Source organism: Hemicordylus capensis, chromosome 2 (genome assembly GCF_027244095.1).
Source record: "Hemicordylus capensis ecotype Gifberg chromosome 2, rHemCap1.1.pri, whole genome shotgun sequence".
NCBI lineage: Eukaryota > Metazoa > Chordata > Lepidosauria > Squamata > Cordylidae > Hemicordylus > Hemicordylus capensis.
This window is the reverse complement of record NC_069658.1, coordinates 244,842,780-244,863,247: the sequence shown is the minus strand read 5'-3', so window position 1 is coordinate 244,863,247 and position 20,468 is coordinate 244,842,780. Positions and strand designations below refer to the sequence as shown.

Here is a 20,468-nt window from a genome sequence, read left to right as displayed (position 1 = left end):
AGCCGCGAAGACTTCCTTCTGCTTAGACTGTTTTTGTTTTCCCCTGAAGTGTTGAAGGCGATAGGAGACTTTTTTTTTTTGGCAGCATGGCTGATGGGATGGGGGTCTCAGGGTTAAAACAACAACAAAACGCTTTCAGATCCCCAGAGCGGTAAGTAGCAAGACGAGAAAGGACGGTGAAAATAAAATCACTTCCGCTCCCGCCCCTTCTTTTGCTTTTCGCACCTCCGTGGAAGAAGATCCGCAGCTGTCTCTTGGATCGGGTGAGTCCTGAGTTCCTTTGCGCGGGTGCAAAGGCGTCCCAGGGTTCGCGGGGAAACGGAGCAAGAGCGCCATCATCCATTCCCTCGCAGTTTGCAGAGAAACCTGCCGATATCGATCTATTTAGCTCATTACTGTCTGCACCGCGTAGCGGTCCAGCGTTTCAAGTAGGGGTCAGGCTCAGCCAGGGGAGGGAACCTAGGCTAGGGCCTTCTGCATGCGAAGCAGATGCTCTTCTGCTGAGTTGCGGTCATTCCCTGACGTAGGTGGCTGCGTCCTGCTGAGTTGGTAGTCTGTCTGGCCCAGAGTCTGCACTGATTAGCAGCGGCTCTCCGTGGTTTCAGACGACCAGAGTCTTTTCTAGTCATAGGATCGTAGGAAGCTGCCATATACAGAGTCAGACCATTGGTCTATCTAGCTCAGTATTGTCTACCCAGACTGGCAGCGGCTTCTCCAAGGTTGCAGGCAGGAATCTCTCTCAGCCCTATCTTAGAGAAGCCAGCAAGGGCACTTGAAAACCTTCTGCTCTTCCCAGAGTGGCTCCATCTCCTGAAGGGAATCTCTTACAGTACTAGTCTCCCATTCATATGCAACCAGGGCAGACCCTGCTTAGCTAAGGGGACAAGTCATGCTTGCTGCCACAAGACCAGCTCTCCTCTCCAACCTGGAGATATCAGGGATTGAACCTGGGAGCTTCTTTGTGCAAAGCACATGTACACTTCTAATGCGCTATAGTTCTTCTCACCAAGCTCATTGTTTCAGTGGGTCTCTTGGGGCCAGGTGCTGGTGGACAGGACCACCCAGGTTGGTAACATGGGAAGCTGCCTTATATACTAGCCATTGGCCTCAGAGTTATCCACCATCTACAACTACGGATATTTATATACCGCTTTTCAACCAAAGTTCTCAAAATGGATTACATAGGAAAATAAATAATACATAATTAAGTTGGTCCCTTGCCCCCAATGGGCTTACAATTTAAAATCTACCTCAGAATTATCCTCATTGACTGGAAGCATTTCTCCATGCTTTCAAGCTGGGATCTTTCCCACTCTGCCTAGGGATGCCAGAGATTAAGCCTAGTACTTTCTGTAGGTAAAGAGCAGCTGCAGTTGTCTACAATGGCTTCTCCACAGTTTCAGGCAGATATTTCCCACCAGCCCTTCCTGGAAATTGAATCTGGGGCATTCTGCATGCAGAGCAGATGCTCTACCAATGAACTATGGCCCTGTCTTGTAGGCACTGCGCTACAGCAGAAAAGGGGGACTTTGGTAGGCCAAAGATCCCCTTTAGTATTCTGAAGAGGGATTCGAGGAGAGGAGGGGGTAGCTGGTCAGGCAAAGACAGGGGAAAAGGAAAAGGGACAGAAAACAGGAAAAGGAAAAAGGATCAGAATGGAAGAGGATAGGAGGCATGGGAGAAAGCCAGTCAAGTTGTGTGGGGCTCCACCCCACTCGGGCATTTCTAGTTTAGAACCAGCACTATGGAGCAAATAGGAAGAAAGATTGAAATGGCACACCTATCTATGTAGAGCTGGTGTGGTGGCAGAAAGCAGGAATGATCTTCTTTTAAAGCAGGGTCTGCCTTGGTTTGCATATGAATGGGAGACTACATGTGGGCACTGTAAGACATCCCCCTTAGGGGATGGGGCCATGCTGGGAAGAGATTCTGAATGCTTGCAGGCAGAAGGTCCCTGGCTCACTCCCTGGCTGTGTTCACTGTAACAGAGATTCCCAGATGTTGACTACAACTCCCAGAATCCCCAAGCAAAAGCCATTGCAGCTGGGGGTTCTGGGAGTGGTAGTCAACAATATCTGGGAATCCCTGTTAGAGGGAACATAGCTCTCTGGCATCTCCAAGATAGGGCTGAGAGAGATTCCTGCCTGCCACCTTGAAGAAGCCGCTGCCAGTCTGTGTAGACAGTACTGAGCTAGATGGACCTATGGTATGACTCAGTATGTGGCAGCTTCTTATGTCCCTATTTATCTACCAGTCACATTTATATACCACCTGATATATAATATCTAGGTGGGGTACACATGGAAGTGAAGTGCTAAATTAAGCTTATTAAGATCATCTGGAGAGGTCCAACTATGTGTGTCACAAACCCATTTGGTGGCAACTTGGAACTGGGCCTTTTCTGTGGCTGCCCCAGGGCTTTGGAAACGCACTCCCTGCTGAAATAAGAGCATCTCCTTTTCTGTTTGCTTTTAGGGGGACCCTGAAGACGCACCTGTTTTCCCAGGCCTTCAACTGAGATTGTATTTTAAGATTTTAAGGTGTTTTTAAGGTCTTTTTTATCTATAATTTTTATCTTTTTATGAATTTTAAATGTGTTATATTGTATGCCGCCTAGAGATTTTTATACTAGGTGGTATATAAATCCAATAATAAATAAATAAAATGATAGATAAATAAATAAATAATAAATGCATGTGAAGGATAAATATCTTCCCATCACTTTTGTCTCCCTTGCAGCGGTGGAATGGAATCGGTGCCACAGTCTCAGTCATCGCTTGTTTGGCATGGAGTTGAAGCAGCTACTATGCAGCCTGCTCAGGTAGGGGGACAGATTATCCGTGCAAAGGAACCACTTGGGTGTTGCCACCTTTGAAATAATCTCTTTCTTTTCTGCTCCTGCAAAATGTTAAAGCTGCCCCCTCGGAAGACTGTGAACTCAACTCGGCTCCTCACCAGTGTTCCCTCTAACAGGGATTCCCAGATGTTGTGGACTACAACTCCCAGAATCCTCAGCCAAAGGCCATTGCAGCTGGGGATGCTGGGAGTTGTAGTCAACAACATCTGGGGATCCCTGTTAGAGGGAACACTGCTCCTCACCTGAAGCAAGGACTGGGATGCCAATCAAGTCCCCAGTCAAATGTTGACAATTGATCCCCTGTTGTTTAATGTTGGCCCCATATTGTCAAGTAACCTATGAAATGAAGGATTGTCCTTGTGTTACATTCGCAGTGACTTATATTCATGTTACATTACATTTAAACTCTTCTTAAAGCCTGGATGGCTTTAAGAGGGGTTTAGATGGAGAACAGGTCTATCCATGGCTATTGGTCTGAGGGCTATAGGCCACCTCCAGCCTCAGAGGCAAGATATTTCTAAATACCAGTTGCAGGGGAGTACAGCAGGAGAGAGGGCATGCACATACCGCTTGCTTGTGGCTTCCCAGCGATACCTGGTAGGCCACTGTGTGAAACAGGATGCTGGACTAGATAGGCTTTGGGCTTGATTGAGCAGGGCTGTTCTTATGTGTCAATGGCAGCCTCCCTTAAAAAAAAAAAATAGTGTCCTATAGCACTGTCAGGAGTGTCCTTGCTAGTTTCCTCCAGAACCCAATATTTCATATAGGGTTGATATTTGTCCAGTTGGGAAGTGGGGAAGCTATACTGTAGGTCAGATATACTGTACTACAGGGAAATACCCTCCCCTTAATTTCTTCATTCAGACTGTAAGCTGAAGGATATGTGTGTGTATGTGTCTTTTCTTTTCATTCTTGGGGAAGGATCGCAGCTCCGTAGAAGAGGATCTGCTTTTCTTAAGAACAGAAGAACAGCCCTGCTGGATCAGGCCCAAGGCCTATCTAGTCCAGCATCCTGTTCCACACAGTGGCCCACCAGATGCCCCTGAGAAGCCCACAGGCAAGAGGTGAGGGCATGCCCTCTCTCCTGCTGTTGCTCCCCTGGAACTGGTGTTGAGAGGCATCTTTGCCTCTGAGGCTGGAGGTGACCCACAGCCACTAGCCTATTAGCCCTTGATAGACCCGCCCTCCCTTCTTTTTTTCTGTGTGAAATGCTTTGAGAGCATTCTTGTTGAAAAGCGACCTATAAATAATATTAGCGGTAGTAGCATCCAGAAGGTCCCAGGTTCAGTGCATGGCATCTCCAGGTAGGGCTGGGAAATAGCCACCTGAAACCCAGGAGAACTGCTACCAGCTAGTGTAAACAGTACTGAGCCAGATGGACCCGAGGGTCTGACTTGAGATAAAGCAGGGGTGTGCGCTCGTGTGCATAGCAGGGAAACCCCTGCTAACTTGGCAAAGAGGCACCTTATAACATGGTGGTTCTTTTTATTTAGCAGGGGGAGAGCAACTGGCCCTATCCACCCCCAGCACAGGACCTCCAGTGACTGTTGCTGGTGTCTATCATGTTTCTTTTTAGATTGTGAGCCCTTTGGGGACAGGGATCCATCTTATTTATTTGTTATTTCTCTGTGTAAACCGCCCTGAGCCATTTTTGGAAGGGTGGTATAGAAATCTAATAAATAATAAATAAATATAAATATGTGTGTGTGTGTGAAATTATTTGTGAGGAGACAATATTTTCTTTTTCCAGAGTCTAGTGTCCTTCGAGGAGGTGGCTGTGTATTTCTCCAAACAGGAGTGGGCCCTGTTGGATTTGGACCAGAGAGCTCTATACCGAGAAGTCATGCTGGAGAATTATGGGAATGTGTCCTCTCTGAATAAGGATCCCTTTCTCCTTGGTTGGTAAATGCTGAAACTGCTCTTGCTGTTTATAACTGCATAGGTTCCACTGTGCCAGGTCTGCTTACCTTTGCCCCCCACCTCCCCAGCTGTTCTTGGACTACAGCTCCCACAATCCCCAGTGACCAATAGCCAGGGATTATGGGAGTTGTAGGCCAACATCTGCAGGAGGTCAAAGTTGAGCAGCCCTGGGCTATACAAATGGAGCGGAGCTGGAATATGTGGCTTGGGCATGCTTCCCGGGTCCTTGTTATAGGCCAGAGCTGAGTCCTGTTCAAATTTTATGTTCAACACACATATGTCAGTGCACAGTGTATGCACATACAGATCTGTATGCATATGTTCACACATATGCATAGTATTCACACATATGTTCAGTACATAGTAGAATTGTATCTGTACCCTGCATTTGAGGGGGTCTGTAACTGAATAAGGGAGGTGGTAGGGAGACCAAGGTCCCTGAGGGAGGACCCCTCCCAGCTTGCTCTTTACTTTCCCTCCTTGCACCTCTCTGAAAAGAGAAATGGCAAAATGTCTTGGGACCGGGTTACCTGAGAGAGCACTTTGCCCCATGCATCCCGACATGGAGCTTAAGATCTATTTTGGAGACCCTGCATTGGACCCGCGGTTCCGTTCTACATCTGAACCTGGCTGAAGTGTCTGTGTGTTGAACATAATGTCTGAACAGGGCTACAAGAACCTGCTCACATATACAGATACCTGTCCGCACGTACAATAGAGCTTGTAGTTTGGCATGATGGGTGCCACTTTGAAAAGTAAATTTTGGGAGATGCCGCATCAGCAAAATGAGATGCTTCACTGATGATGATTGTAACGCCTGCTTGTTTTCTTCCTCCATATTACTCAAGTCTCCTGGATCCATTAACTGGTGGGCTGCTTAGGACTTGGCCCTACTGTGGGAGGAATTTTGTGTGGTCTGCCTCTCCTCTGGGAGGAGAGCTGGTCCTGTGTTAGCAAGCATGAATTGTCCCTCTGCTAAGCAGGGTTTACCCTGGTTTGCATTTGAATGGGTTTGAATGTGAGCACTGTACAGATATTCACTTCAGAGGATGGGACCGCTCTGGGAACAGCACCTGCATGCTTACATGTAGAAGGCTCCAAGTCCCCTCCCTGGCAACTCCAAGACGGGGCTGAGAGAGACTCCTGCCTATAGCCTTGGAGAAGCCGTTGCCAGTCTGTGTAGACCAAGGCTGCTCAACTTTGGCCCTTCTGCAGATGTTGGCCTACGACTCCCACAATCCCTGGCTATTGGCCACTCTGGCTGGGGATCAGTATTCCATGTAACAGGGTTTTCCAAATGTTGTTGACTGCAGTTCCCATAATCCTCAGCTAAAGACCATTGCAGGTGGAGATGCAGGGAGTTGTAGTCAACAGCAGCTGGGAATCCCTGTTACAGTAAACACTGCTGGGGATTATGGGAGTTGTAGTCTAAAAACAGCTGGGGGGCCTAAGTTGAGCAGGCCTGGTGTAGACAATCCCGAGCTAGATGGACCAATGGTCTGACTCGGTATAAGGCATCTTCCCTTGTTCCTATGTTATCACCAGGGAATGTGAATTTACCAAGTTTACCTGGAAGTGGTGTGACCACCCATAGTCAGTGCTTGATGCCAGCAGTGACTCTCTGGTCTCTCATTGGGGGCTGGGTGGAAGTCTAATTTGATTACTTGTGTGGGAAGTTTTATGTTTAAAAGGAACAAGACAAAAATTAGAAGGTGTTTTTTTTTAGAAATTATTTGATTCCCCCTGATGCCAGTCTTCATTGGCTGCTGGGTTTCCCTTTCCCTTCTCTGTGCTCTCTTCCACCTTTTGGCGTTTTGACTCTGCCTACTCTCATGAGGTTCCCCCTCATTTGTGGTCTCACTTCTGCAGTGTTCTGTGTGTTTCCTATTTTACCCGCTGACATCCAGACTGGCTCTGCGCTAGTGGAAGGACATTGTGCTCGCTGGTTCCACTAAGTCAGGAGCTTGCCTTCCAGACTAAAGGCGGCGTCTGGGCAACCCGTGGCATGCTTTCTGCTGTGGAACTCTCTCTCCTCAGTGCAGAGATGTTGCAGGGAATCACACAGAGCGATCCGTCATATCTCTTGCCCAAGCAGACCGAGAGCACAAGAGATTGAGCAGCTTTGAGCACACTTGTGTGGGGGCATCTTTGCTTGCTGCACGGGCGTGGCGTTAGTTTGAATGTCAGCCGCTATAATACTTTATCTCGTTTTTTAAAAAGTAAAATATGTGTAATAAAGTTCATGTTTCTTAAAAAAACAAAAAAACAGAGTGAGAGAAACAACCCAATCCTGGTAACAATTAGGGATATGTGCGAACCTGTTTGGAGGCCCTTTTAAGGGCCTCCGTACCGGTTCGAACAACCAGCTGTTCAGCCGGTTCGAAGGGGTGTGTGTGTGTGTGTGTGTGTGTCTGATTTTAAGGGTGGGGGAGGGTGCACTTACCCCTCCCTCCACTTCCCCCCCTCTTCTGGGAAAAGAGGAGACGGGGCGGCGGGGAGGTATGCTGCCACCCCGAAGGAGCCTGTGCTAAAGGAGCGCTGGTGGGCGGGGGAAGCGGAGGGAAGAGGAAGCACCCTTAAAGCCAGACCCCGCCCCTTGCCTTCGAACTTCCCCTGCCTGGTTCTGTGCACATCCCTAGTAACAACCCCAAAGAACTTGGATTTTATTTTACTTTTCAGTTGGAGCTGGCCTGGGCCCATAAGGTCGATGGCTGATGTACTGAGAAACATTACTCAGAGCAGTCCCATTGAAATTAAAAAGGGCAATGCTCAACTTGTCCCTTTGATTTCAATGGGACTATTTTGAGTAAGGTTTCTCAGCATGCCAGCCAATATAACTTAGATCTACTACTATGGATATTTATCTATTGCTTTGCAACCACAGTTTTCAAAGCAGTTTACATTTTAAAAAAATAAATTGATAAATAAGATGGTTCCATGTCCCCCAAAGGCTCTCAGTGTAAACAGAAGGTTAGACCTCGGCAACAACCACTGGAGAGATGTTGTGCTGGAGCTGGATAGGGCCAGTTGCTCTCCCCCTGCTAAATGCAATTGCAGAGCCCCCCACTCAGGCTTGGAGGCCACTGAGGCATTTGTCCAACAGCTCTCTCGAAGCTCTTCCCTGACAATACAGAGGTAGATGAGTAAAAGGTCTGATTGAAAAGGCAACGTGTTCATCTGGAGCAGCCATGGCTGAGAGACACACAGAGAGAGAGAGAGAGAGAGAGAGAGAGAGAGAGAGAGAGAGAGCCTTTGCTTCACTGCAGTAGAGCCTGGGTTCATTCAGTCCCTGCCATGTCCAGATAGGGCTGCAAAAGACACTGTCACGAACTCCGGAGAGCTGCTGCCAATCAAAGTAGACCAAACATAGCTAGATGGACCAAGGACCAATGTTGTATTACATATTTTTGTGGGGAAGTTTGTAGAGCTTGTCGGCCCTCCAGAGGAGAGTTGGTCTTGTGGTAGTAAGCATGACTTGTCCCTTTAGCTAAGCAGGATCTGCCCTGGTTGCATCTGAATGGGAGACTAGAAGTGTGAGCACTGCAAGAGATTCCCCTCAGGGGATGGAGCCGCTCTGGGAAGAGCAGAAGGTTCCAAGTTCCCTCCCTGGCAGCATCTCCAAGATAGGGCTGAGAGAGATTCCTGCCTGCAACCTTGGAGAAGCCGCTGCCAGTCTGTGAAGACAATACTGACCTAGATAGACCAATGGTCTGACTCAGTATATGGCAGCTTCCTATGTTCCTATGCCTTTAAAAAAAAATTGTGGGGAGGGGAGCGTAGAATTGAGTTGCTTTGGAATGCCTGGACTTTTTGTAGCCAGAAGTAGCAAGTCTGTTTTTTGTTCTCCAAAGAATTGCACAAGCCTGACTTTATCTCCTGCCTGGAAAGAGGAGGAGACCCGTTTCTCCGAGATGCCAAGGAAGAGGAGAACTTGACAGATAGATGCTTAGGTAGGTGGCTGCTTTCTTTGTGATCAGATTGCACGCCGCAACAGTTTCGCAACGTGTCCGCTAAGTGTGCTTCCGTATTGTCTGTGTTCCAACATCACAGTCCCTGCGCTGTCAGCAAGGTGCTGTCCATATTTCCCATGCCTTCCATTCCAAGGGGGCCAGTTCATTTAGAGGGCCCATTGTTTTGGGGTTTTATTGCTGCATTTCAGTGCTACAGTGTTGCATGTGCATTGCAGGAAAAGAGCATTTTTCCGTTTCAGGGGGGTTGCAGCGCTGTTTGGGCGGTGTAAGTGGCGTGGTGTCGACTGTTGATTTGGCGATGGGGTGCGATTTGTTGATATTGCCCTTTCCCGCTTCTGACATTTGTCTTTGAGAATTGCCTTGACTTGTCTTTCAGAGTTGCACACATTTCAAAAATCTCACACAGGAGGCGGGGCAAACACACAGATCCCCGGGATGATGGGAGTCAAGGGTGGCATATGGATGTGTGAAGGAACATAAGAAGCTGCCATATACTGAGTCAGACCGCTGGTCTATCAAGCTCAGTATTGTCTTCACAGACTGGCAGCGGCTTCTCCAAGGTTGCAGGCAGGAATCTCGTGCAGGAGGCACATTGCATGCCTGTCAGTGGCAGGAGCATGCCGATTCTGCAGCCTCGAAAGCCCTAGGGTATGGAGGGTCCACTCCGTTTCCTCCAGATGTGTTGCCACTCTGTTCTCCAATCTACTCTCTGCCTTTCTTGGCACAGGGGGCTAATTCATTTAGAGGGCAAAATACAGTTTCTGTGCAGATAATGTGCAGCACATTGTTGGAGGCAGTACGGTTTCAGATGCAAAAAAGAACCAGGCTCAGTAGTGTCTTGATGAAAGTGTGTTTCATGCTGATCCATGCAGGGACACTCACAGAACTGCCAGTTGGATCAGGTAGACCCTTAAGATGCTTGACACGATCTTCTGGGATCGGTCGTGTGACTTTCTCACCCTGTACTCAAAATAGAAATGGGTGTGGCATAGCAAGGTTTCAAGGAGGAGAGGAGAGCTGGTCTTGTGGTAGCAAGTATGACTTGTCCCCTTAGCTAAGCAGGGTCCACCCTGGTTGCATATGAATGGGAGACTTGATGTGTGAGCACTGTAAGATATTCCCCTCAGGGGATGGAGCCGCTCTGGGAAGAGCAGAAGGTTCTTCCAAGTTCCCTCCCTGGCAGCATCTCCAAGATAGGGCTGAGAGAGATTCCTGCCTGCAACCTTGGAGAAGCTGCTGCCAGTCTGGGTCGACAATACTGAGCTAGATGGACCTATGGTCTGACTCGGTATATGGCAGCTTCCTATGTTCCTCAGAAAAAAAATGGGACAAAAGGGATTGAGTAGGTCTAATTGTTCATGGTGTTCCAGAAAATCACTACCAGTGTTCCCTATTACAGGGATTCCCAGATGTTGACTTCAACTCCCAGAATCTCCAGCTCCAATGGCTTTTGCTTGGGGATTCTGGGAGTTGTAGCCAGCAACATCTGGGAATCCCTGTTAGAGGCAACACTGGTCACTACTATCTTAAATGGTTAAATGGTAGGTGGGCTAGTTTTTGCTGCCTGAGCAGAGAAGCGCTTTCCAAAGCGTCAATTCTACTAAATTTGGCATGGGAAGAGTAAGTGTCCCCATCCCTTCCCAGCACAGTGTCCCTCCTGTGGGAGTTGCCAATGTCTGCCTTATTTTTAGCCTACTTTCTAGTAGGCTTATGAGATCACCTGGCACTCTGTGTCTGTGTCCCCCCTCGATCAACTTCGCATTACCTGGACCAATATGAACCCAAATTGGGTACAATTGTAGGGACACATGGGAACACCTCAACGGTGTAGTTTGTGATGATGTCATCCACCCATAATTCTCATCCACAGTGGCCAAGAGCCTGGGATTATGGGAGTTGTAGGCCAACATCTGCAGGAGGGCCGAAGTTGAGCAGCAGGGGGGATTCGAGCACCGTGATCTTTTGACTGTGAATGTGGCAGACAGCCTGTCCCAGAACAGCGCCAATGGGAGTCTTTGTAGTTTTCATATTGCTGGGGACTTGATGGGGATTTGGCCTGGGCTGAATGGAGGCAGATGTGGGCAAATGGAGACTCCTCCTTCACCAAGACACGAATCTCTCTCACAGGGCAGGAACCAGATTGTGCGATGGAGGATGCGACGAAGGAGGACCAGGATGCCAAGAATCCCACTTGGGCGATGGAGCAAGGTCAGTGCTCCGCGCCCCACACAAGTTCTTTCAGCAGCGCCCCTGCTTCCCCCACACCACAGCATCTCTGCCACTGCCCTTCGCTGCGCGCCCTTGGCCACCAAAAACCCAGCTTGGTTGCCAGAGCCGAGGGAGGGGGGGAGGCTTTTTCTTTTTCTTTTTAAGCTGCCAGACTGCTTGCTCCTTGGATGCTAAAATGATGGGTGTTATTCCTGGGCAAGTCTTCCAACTCTTCTCCAAATGGGAAGTTGACAAAGAGCGTTTGCATTTAATACAGACCGATTGAATTCCTGCCTGGATTCCCTGAGATGTCGTGTGTCGGCACCACATTCTTTTTCTGCTGCTGTGGCTCAGCTACGAGAGTGTGGGGCGCACACGTTAGCATGCCGTACCACATGTGCCTAATCAATGAGACCTAATAAATGAGTTTATTGTGGGGGGAGAGCACTCACACAACAAAATGCACCCACTTTTCAGGTGGCTGTTGACTTTCTATTGGCACTGCCGCATCTGTCTATTAAAAGAATGAATAGCTCTGCAGCTATCAGTTTCCTGGATGACCACAGGCAGGTGCCTCAGTTGCCCCCGTAGCTTCAATAGGCTGTGAGTCATAAACCTCCTCCTCCTCCGTTTGTTATGTATTACCCAGGCGTTTAATTAGATTAGCCACCTAATGGCGCAGTGGGGAAATGAGGGAGGGAAGTAGCAAGCATGAGGTTGCCAGTGCGAATCCCTGCTGGTATGTTTCCCAAGACTATGGGAAACACCTATATTGGGCAGCAGCAGCAATATAGGAAGGTGCTGAAAGGCATCATCTCACACTGCGCGGGAGGCGGCAATGGTACACCCCTCTTGTACTCTACTAAAAGAAAACCACAGGGCTCTGTGGGCGCCAGGAGTAAAAAAAAATCGACTTGATGGCCCACTTTACCTTATCTGAGTGGGAAGTTTTCAACAGAAGGGGTACACTTGCCTTAAAAGGCTGGGAACCCCTGATTTGGATGGACTAGAGAGCAGGAGGCTGTTGGTTCGAGTCCCCGCTGGTGTGTTTCCCAGACTATGGGAAACTCCCATATCGGGCAGCAGCGATATAGGAAGGTGCTGAAAGGCATCATCTCATACTGCGCAGGAGGCGGCAATGGTCAACCCCTCCTGTATTCTACCAAAGACAACCACAGGACTCTGGGCGCCAGGAGTTGACACCAACTTGAGGGCACAACTTTACCTTTAGCTTTAATTAGATTGGGGGAAAGTCTTGGATATAAGTGTGGATTTTAAACCGCGGGATATAGAACACTGAAGCTGGCATGTATACATCAAAATGTCTGTTGCAATCCCCTCTGTCCATGTTGTAATTTACGCAATAAAATAAGGTCCGGAGAGAAGTAAGGGGCTTCTTTTCACGATGAAGCTAGTATAATAATGAATGGAGATGGCTTCATCTGTTGGGCCTGATGCAGTCGGGGGCAAGAGGTGAAGTCCTCTTATTTTCAGCAAGAGACTTAATCACATGACTAATTCTCTCCTCCTTAAACCAAAGCCACTTCAATGGGTTAATCTATTCCTGAACTGTGTCGCTTGTGTGTGTCAGTGCAAAAGAATCCTGTTAGCAAAATGCCATTTTACTCAAGCTGCCTCCATTTCCCAAGAATCCAGAACATTGAGGGGTCAAGGGCTAGGGACCCAGTGCTAGAAATGGCAAGTTTGGTGGGTTACATAGAGAGTGCACGCACTTCTGCTATGGCAAAGACCACACTGGCTGGAGCTCCCCTTGGTGACACTCTCTCCTTCTTCTTCTCTTCCCGCTCTCTTTCCTCCACACCTCGCAGAGGCCTCAATCCCATCGGCCCGCAGTGGATGCAGGCCTGCTCCTGGAGGTCATGCGGAGAGGAGTGAAGGCAGGCTGTGTCTTAAAACGCAGCATAGTGACGGCAAAGGGGCTCCAGTGACTAGGCTTGCTGTAGGCCCACTGCCGCATGCTGCCTGGGCTTAACGCAGACCTGTGTCCGGGGTTGGAGGTTGCTTAAAGCAAAAAGATCACCTGAGGAGGTCCGTCTCCAGTTACCGCCGACTCATTTGGTGGCTACACAGAGACGGGCCTTCTCGGTCGCTGCCCCGAGACGGTGGAATGCGCTCCCTGCTGAGATACGATCCTCCTCATCTCTGGCAACTTTAAAAAACACACCTTAAAACCCATCTTTTAACCCAAGCTTTTTCAGCTTCCTAATTTATTTATTTTTGGAACTTGTTTGATGTTATTGTTAACTGGCCAGAGACGAAAGTTTGGGGCAGTGTACAAATTTGACAAACAAACAAAGAAGTAAATAAGCAAGCAAGCAAGCAAGCAAGCAAGCAAGCAAGCAAGCAAGCAAGCAAGCAAATAAATAAATAAAATGCTTTCTGTTGCTGAACACAGAACACATCTCTTCCTGCTTCTCTCCTCTGCAGGGCCTGCGTGGCCATCAACTTCGACCGGCCACTGGAGCACCCCAACATGGCCTGCGGGCCTTGAAGGCACCCCCACACAGACGACTACTTCGACGGGCCTTCGTGGCAGTCCCACACGGCCTTGTCGACCTGGACGGAATGTACGGCAAGGTAGGCCACGTTGCAAAGTGTAACAAAAAGGCTCTCGAGAAAAACTGACCCCCCCACACACACTTCCTTTACTGTGAGCCCTAAAGGCCCCCACTGCCCCAGCCTAGTACTGCCTTGCAGTGCCCCTTCTCTCAAGCAAAGAAGCCGCCCCCACCCCAACCTGGCACTGCCTTCCTTCTGTGCTTGCCTCCATGGGACTGGAATGCTAAGACCATGTTAGGAAGACTTGTTAGGCATTAGGATACATTTTGGGGCAAGCAAAGCCTGTACAAAAGGGACGGGCTGCACTTGAACCAAGATGGAGCCAGACGGCTAACACTTAAAATCAAAAAGGTTGCAGAGCAGCTTTTAAAATGACGTCGGGGAATAGCTGATAGGAGCTGGGCAGTATCCGCTTCAGCAAATGCCATCCCGTAAGGTGCAAGGGTGTAAAAATTCAGATAAAACAGAAGGGGGCAGAGCAGAACCACATAAAGAGCAGACAGAAGGCTGTGCTAGCTGGTCAAAGAGCCAAAAGAAAGATAGCATACACCAGATAAGAGATTCAGCATATAGGTGCTTATATACCAATGCCAGAAGCCTCTGAGCCAAGATGGGCGAGCTGGAATGCTTGGTTGCTAATAGAAATAGATATAGTGGGCATAACAGAACCATGAGAACCATGAGAATGGAGTCCATTAGAACCAGAAACATAAAACCAGAGAAATTTTATAATCCCTGGATATAAACTTTATAGAAAGGACAGGGAGGCGTGCCTTGGAGGTGGAGTAGCACTGTATATTAAAGAAGCAATAGAATCTAACAAGTTAGAAAACCTGGGAGGACCGGAGTCCTCCACAGAAACCCTGTGGGTGACTATACAAGGCCTGAAAGGCAATGTGCTACTGGGGACGTGCTATCGCCCTCCGGATCAAACCGCTGACAGTGACTGGGAGTTGCAGAAGCAAATCAGGGAGGCGTCAAGGAGAGGCAGGGCAGTAAAGGAGCCAGCGTGGTGTAGTGGTTAGAGTGCTGGACTAGGACCGGGGAGACCCGAGTTCAAATCCCCATTCAGCCATGAGACTTGCTGGGTGACTCTGGGCCAGTCACTTCTCTCTCAGCCTAACCTACTTCACAGGGTTGTTGTGAGGAGAAACTCAAGTATGTAGTATAACCCTCTGGGCTCCTTGGAGGAAGAGCGGGATATAAAATGTAAATTAATAATAATAATAATAATAATAATATGATGGGTGACTTCAATTACCCACACAAAGACTGGGTAAATTCACAGTCAGGTAATGACAAAGAGGTCAAGTTTCTAGATGCGCTGAATGACTGTGCCCTAGAACAGTTGGTCTTTGAACCAACCAGAGAGAAGGCGACCTTGGACTTAATCCAGAGTGTCACCCAGGATCTGGTGCAGGATGTCAGTGTCATGGACTGTTTAGGGAAAAGTGACCATAGTGCAATCAAATTTCAGCATACATGCATGGAGAGGATCACCAAGGAAATCTAACACAGACACTTTGAATTCTTATGTTCTAAGAATAATGCCCTTTCCCTGCACCTGCCCTCTCTCTCCACTTCCAGGTTCCCAGCCAGCGCTGTCGCCTACAGCACACCTTAACATTATAAGGCGCAAGAGATGCCGTGCAGAGAGACTGGAGGACTTGCTGTGCATCTGGATCAGGGACTGCCGCAACCAGGCCAAGCAGAGCATCAGACATCAGGAGCAGTCTGTCAGATCCCTGCAGCAGTCGAGTGTTCTGCTGGAGCGGATGTTGACGCTGGCCGAGGAAGAGAGCAGTCATGTCCGCCAGGCCATGGATCAGTACGGGCAGGTATTGGAGGGGCTCCTGGCTGGCTTCTCGCAGCTCCAGGAGAACCTTCTGGCAGCCACAGCAGGCAGCGTGCATGCCAATGGGCACGTGTAGTCCCCTGCTATAACCCTGGCCCAAGTATTGTGTGCTATGACTTTTCTAATGCCAACTCAACCAGCAGCACGCCTGTCCGGGAACGTCCACAAAATGACTGCCTGCAGCTGCAGGGGTTCCTCTACCTGTGGGAAAGCAGTTCCCCCTTGGTGGTGCCGCTGACTGTCCTTGCCACGGACACAGAGCAGCTGTGATCCTCCAGTCAGTGGCAAATTCGCAGGAAGCTCCCCTACTCCTCGTAGCCAAGGGATTGTTCAGTCTATTTTACAAGAAAGCTGACTTGTTCCTTGTCGCTGTTATCTTTTTCCATTGATGTCGTTCCCCAGCATAGTTGAGTGAATAAAGTTTAACACAAAGCAGTGAAGCACGCCCAGTTACTGTCTGTTCCGGCAGCAATATGGTGTCAGTCACAGTGCTGTCATGGCTCTGCCCAGCTGATTTATTGTAGCTGTGCAATGAAAAGCCATCCTGTGTGCAATTTTGCCAAGCTAAATACTCAGCACATGGAAATCTATCCCCAATTCTGATATCATCATCATCATCCTTATTCTTATTTTTGAAAGGGAGGTATATCTATCAATCAATCAATCAATCAATTAAATAAATAAATATCATCGCCATCAACGCCACAGATGTAAGTTTTGGGCAGTATAGAAATATGTTAAATAAAATAAAATAAATCAACAGCCTCTCAACTCCGGAAGGATACCGGCGATAGATTGTGATGTGTGGATGTCCTAGCTTTACCAGACCGCACCCAGGACAGCCTTCCAGTAAGAAATTTGCTAAGGCTTTTGGTGATGAGAAGCAATATACAGACTGCTTCAGTATTATTGCCACGTGCAACCCAACCTTCTGTCAGAGCACATGTATGGGTTGCTTCCATCAAATCCAAAGTGGGAACTATTACTATCCATGGGAGTGTCCTCAGGAAGTGTGTGTGATTGAGTATCCATGTCTAGAAATGGACTGTGTGCCCAGTGTTGCATGGCCCCGTTCCCAAGCCTGCTCTGCCCGTGTGCCCGAGAGCACATGGCCTACAGGGGAACACCTCTCTTCTTCCTGCCTCCATCCATGCTGTGCCGGGGCACGGATTCAGTCTGGATTGCCCCCAGGAGCAGTGCCACTATCTGCTCATTAGCTTGTGTCTGGACATGGAGGCACAGCACAATAGGGGTTTGCCCTCCCACCTCCCTGCTCCTGCCTGGCTCGGTCAGGACTCCTCCCCACCCCACCCAGAAGCACCACCATATGCTAAGCAGCTGTTGTAGTTGGGTAGAGTGGCTGGTTAGGTTAGCTCTCATTTCTTGTGGAGCCACAGCCTGCGAGAAGTCATTTCAGAGCAGTCTCCCTGCCCCCCCTCCTTGCTCCGGGCACACACTCAGATGGACACCACAAATCACAGAGGCAATGATCTATCAAAGGGATCTGAACTGTCATTGACTGACCAGGAGAGGGATCTTGGGGTCGTGGTGGACAGCTCATTGAAAGTGTTGACCCAATATGCAGCAGCTGTGAAAAGGCCAATTCCATGCTAGGGATCATTAGGAAGGGGATTGAAACTCAAACTGCTAATATTATAAAGCCCTTATACAAAACTATGGTGTGACCACACCTAGAGTACTGCATACTATTCTGGTCAGCACATTCTTATTTATTTATTTATTTATTTGAAACATGTAATATACCACCCACTCCAATTACTCCAGGTGGTGTACAAAAACATGTAAATAATGCAACATTAAAGATTGCATTCTAAATTAAAAAATAAAGTAGCTAATGGAAAACAAACTACAGGGTAAAAGCCTGGCGAAAAAGAAAAGTCTTCAATAGAGATCTGAAGATCAGTAAGGAAGGGGCTAAATGAATCTGAAGGGGAAGAAAGTTCCAAAGAAGTGGGGCAGCAACCGAAAGGCCCTTTCGCGGGTCCTAGAACTCAGAATCTATTGAAAATAAAGGACCGACAAAAGAGCCATCTGAGATGATCTAACAGGACTGGATGTAACTGGGTGCGAGAGGTGGTTCTGTAGGTAAACAGGCGCCAACCCCCGCAAGGCTTTGAAGGTAAGAACCAGGACTTTAAAGTGAATTTGGAAGTGAATGGATAACGAGTGCAGTGACTGCAGGAGAAGTGTTACCCTGTCATATTTTCTGGCACCCATGAGTCGGTGAGCCACTGCATTCTGGACCTGTTGTAGCTTCCCAGTCATCTTGAAAGGTAACCCTTGATAAAGCGTGTTACAATAATCTAAGTGGGAGATAACAAGGGTACAAGTCACTGTCATTAGTGCCTGCCAATCAAGGTAAGGGATCAAGGTAAGGGAGTAATTGTTGGTGAACCAGATGAAGCTGGGTAAAAGCACTTCTGGCCGCAGCCTCCACCTGCTGTTCAAGCAGAAGGCCCGAGTACAAAAGAACCTCCAAATCACAAACAAGCTCCTTTGGGGGCAGTGCCACGCCATCTAAAAAAAGGTTCACATCCAACTGTTGATCCAACATCAATAAAAGGACATTGTGGAACTGGAAAAGGTGCAGAAGAGGGCAACCAAGATGATCAGTGGCCTAGAGCACCTTTCTTATGAGGCAAGGCTACAACACCTGGGGCTATTGAGTTTAGAAAAAAGACAACTGCGTGGAGACATGATAGAGGTCTATAAAATCATGCTTGGTGTGGAGAAAGTGGATAGAGAGAAATTCTTCTCACTCTCACAAAACACTAGAACCAGGGTTCATCCCATGAAATTGATTGCCAGGAAATCTGGGACCAACAAACAGAAGTACTTTTTCACACAATGCATAATCAACTTGTGGAATTCTCTGCCACAGCATCTGGTGACAGCCAACAACCTGGATGGCTTAAAGAGGGGTTGGGATAACTTCATGGAGGTCTATCAACGACTACTAGTCGGAGGGCTGTGGGCCACCTCCCGCCTCAAAGGCAGGATTCCTCTGAGTACCAGTTGCAGGGGAGTAATGGCAGGAGAGAGGGCACGCCCTCAACCCCTGCCTGTCGGCTTCCAGCGGCATCTGGTGGGTCACTGTGTAAAACAGGATGCTGGACTAGATAGGCCTTAGGCCTGATCCAGCAGGGCTGTTCTTATGTTTACTTTTTAAAATTGATAATTCTCTTTATTGAGCAAGGGGAGTGCAACTGGCCCTATCCAGCTCCAGCACAGCATCTCTCTGGTGGCTGTTGCTGGTGTCTATAAGAACATAGGAACATAAGAACAGCCCTGCTGGATCGCAGTCCCTTTTTGAAAATCGGTGTTACATTTGCTACTTTTCAGTTCTCCGGTACAGAGCCTGATTGCAAGGAAAAGTTATATATTTTAGCAAGGAGGTCGGCAATTTCACATTTGAGTTCTTTGAGGACTCTTGGATGGATTCCGTCCGGTCCTGGCGATTTGTTAGTTTTCAGTTTTTCCAGACAGTTTAGAACATCATCTCTTGTCACTTCTATCTGACTCAGTTCTTTATCCGCCATTCCTAAAAAAACCTGTTTCAGGAACAGGTATATGCTCAGTATTCTCTGCCATGAAGATGGATGCAAGAAAACTCCTTTAGCTTCTCTGCAACCTCCATATCCTCCTTAATAATCCCTTTCACACCCTCATTATCCAAAGATCCAACCGCCTCCCTGGCAGGTTTCCTGCATCTGATGTATTTTAAGAAGTTTTTGTTATTCCCCTTGAGGCTTTTGGCTAAATGTTCCTCAAACTCTCTTTTTGCCTCCCTTATTGTCACCTTGCATTTCTTTTGCCAGTGTTTGTGTTCCTTTCTGTTCTCTTTGTTTGGACAGGCCTTCCAATTTCGGAATGAAGTCTTCTTCCCTTTTATGTCTTCCTTGATGGTACCTGTTACCCATGCTGGCATCCTCCTGGACTTAGTGGTACCTTTCTTCCTTTTGGGTATACAATCTAACAGGGCTTCTAGTATTGTGGTTTTGAGTAAACTCCATACATTCTGGAGCGAAGTGACTCTCCTGATTTTCCCTTTCAGCTTTCTTTTCACCACACTCCTCATTTTGGAGATGTTTCTTCTTCTGAAATTCTAAGTGTCTATGTTACACTCCTTTGGTAATTCTCTCCCCACATGTATGCCGAATTTGATTGCACTATGGTCACTGTTCCCTAAAGGGTCAATGACACTGACATCCTGCACCAGATCCTGGCTGACACTCTGGATTAAGTCCAAAGTCATCTTCTCTCTGGTTGGTTCCAAGACCAACTGTTCTAGGACATAGTCATTCAACATATCTAGAAATTTGACCTCTTTGTCATTACCTGACTGTGAATTTACACAGTCTATGTGTGGGTAATTGAAGTCACCCATTATTACTTCCCTGCCTCTCCTTGACATCTCCCTGATTTCCTGCTGGAACTCCCAGTCACTGTCAGCATTTTGATCTGGAGGGCAATAGCACGTCCCCAGTAGCACGTTGCCTTCCCCTCCATGGCACTCCTCCCTGTCCTTTCTATAGAGTTTATATCCAGGGATAACAGTGTCCCACTGTTTCTCACTGTTCTGCCATCTTTCTGTTATGCCCACTATATCTATTTCTGTGTTAGCAACCAAGCATTCCAGCTCACACATCTTGGCTTGGAGGCTTCTGGTATTGGCATATAAGCACTTATACACTGAATCTCTTCCCTGGTTTCTGCTATCTTTCTTTTGACTCTTTGGCCAGCTGGCACAGCCTTCTATCTGCTCTTTATGTGGTTCTGCTCTGTCCCCTTCTGTTTTATCTGAATCCTCTGTACCCTTGCACTTTAAGGGATGGCATTTGCCGAACCGGATACTGTCCAGCTCCCGTCGGCTATTCTCCAGGCGTAATTTTAAAAGCTGCTCTGCAACCTTTTTGATTTTAAACGCCACCGGTCTGGTTCCATCTTGGTTCAAGTGCAGCCCGTCCCTTTTGTACAGGCCTTGCTTGCCCCAAAATGTATCCCCGTGCCTAAATTTGGCTTCCAGGATCTCCCGACTACATTTCCCCACATTGTT

General features: G+C 48.0%; 1 protein-coding gene across 6 annotated transcripts; it reads left to right on the top strand.

Moving 5' to 3' along the window:
* The first annotated feature begins 20 nt into the window (after window positions 1-20).
* LOC128342685 (zinc finger protein 517-like) lies at window positions 21-15,831 on the top strand. 6 transcript variants are annotated; one of them, XM_053290385.1, is made up of 8 exons: window positions 30-151; window positions 2,476-2,540; window positions 2,740-2,821; window positions 4,608-4,755; window positions 8,629-8,727; window positions 10,876-10,956; window positions 13,405-13,554; window positions 15,124-15,831. In XM_053290385.1, the coding sequence occupies exons 3-8, from the start codon at window positions 2,747-2,749 to the stop codon at window positions 15,465-15,467; spliced, it is 897 nt and encodes a 298-aa protein (XP_053146360.1). In that variant the 5' UTR covers window positions 30-151; window positions 2,476-2,540; window positions 2,740-2,746; the 3' UTR covers window positions 15,468-15,831. The 6 variants fall into 6 exon arrangements, with proteins under 6 accessions (XP_053146357.1, XP_053146362.1, XP_053146360.1 ...); XM_053290383.1 differs by having other exon boundaries at window positions 127-263; XM_053290386.1 differs by having other exon boundaries at window positions 127-263; window positions 2,476-2,551.
* The last annotated feature ends 4,637 nt before the right edge of the window (window positions 15,832-20,468 follow it).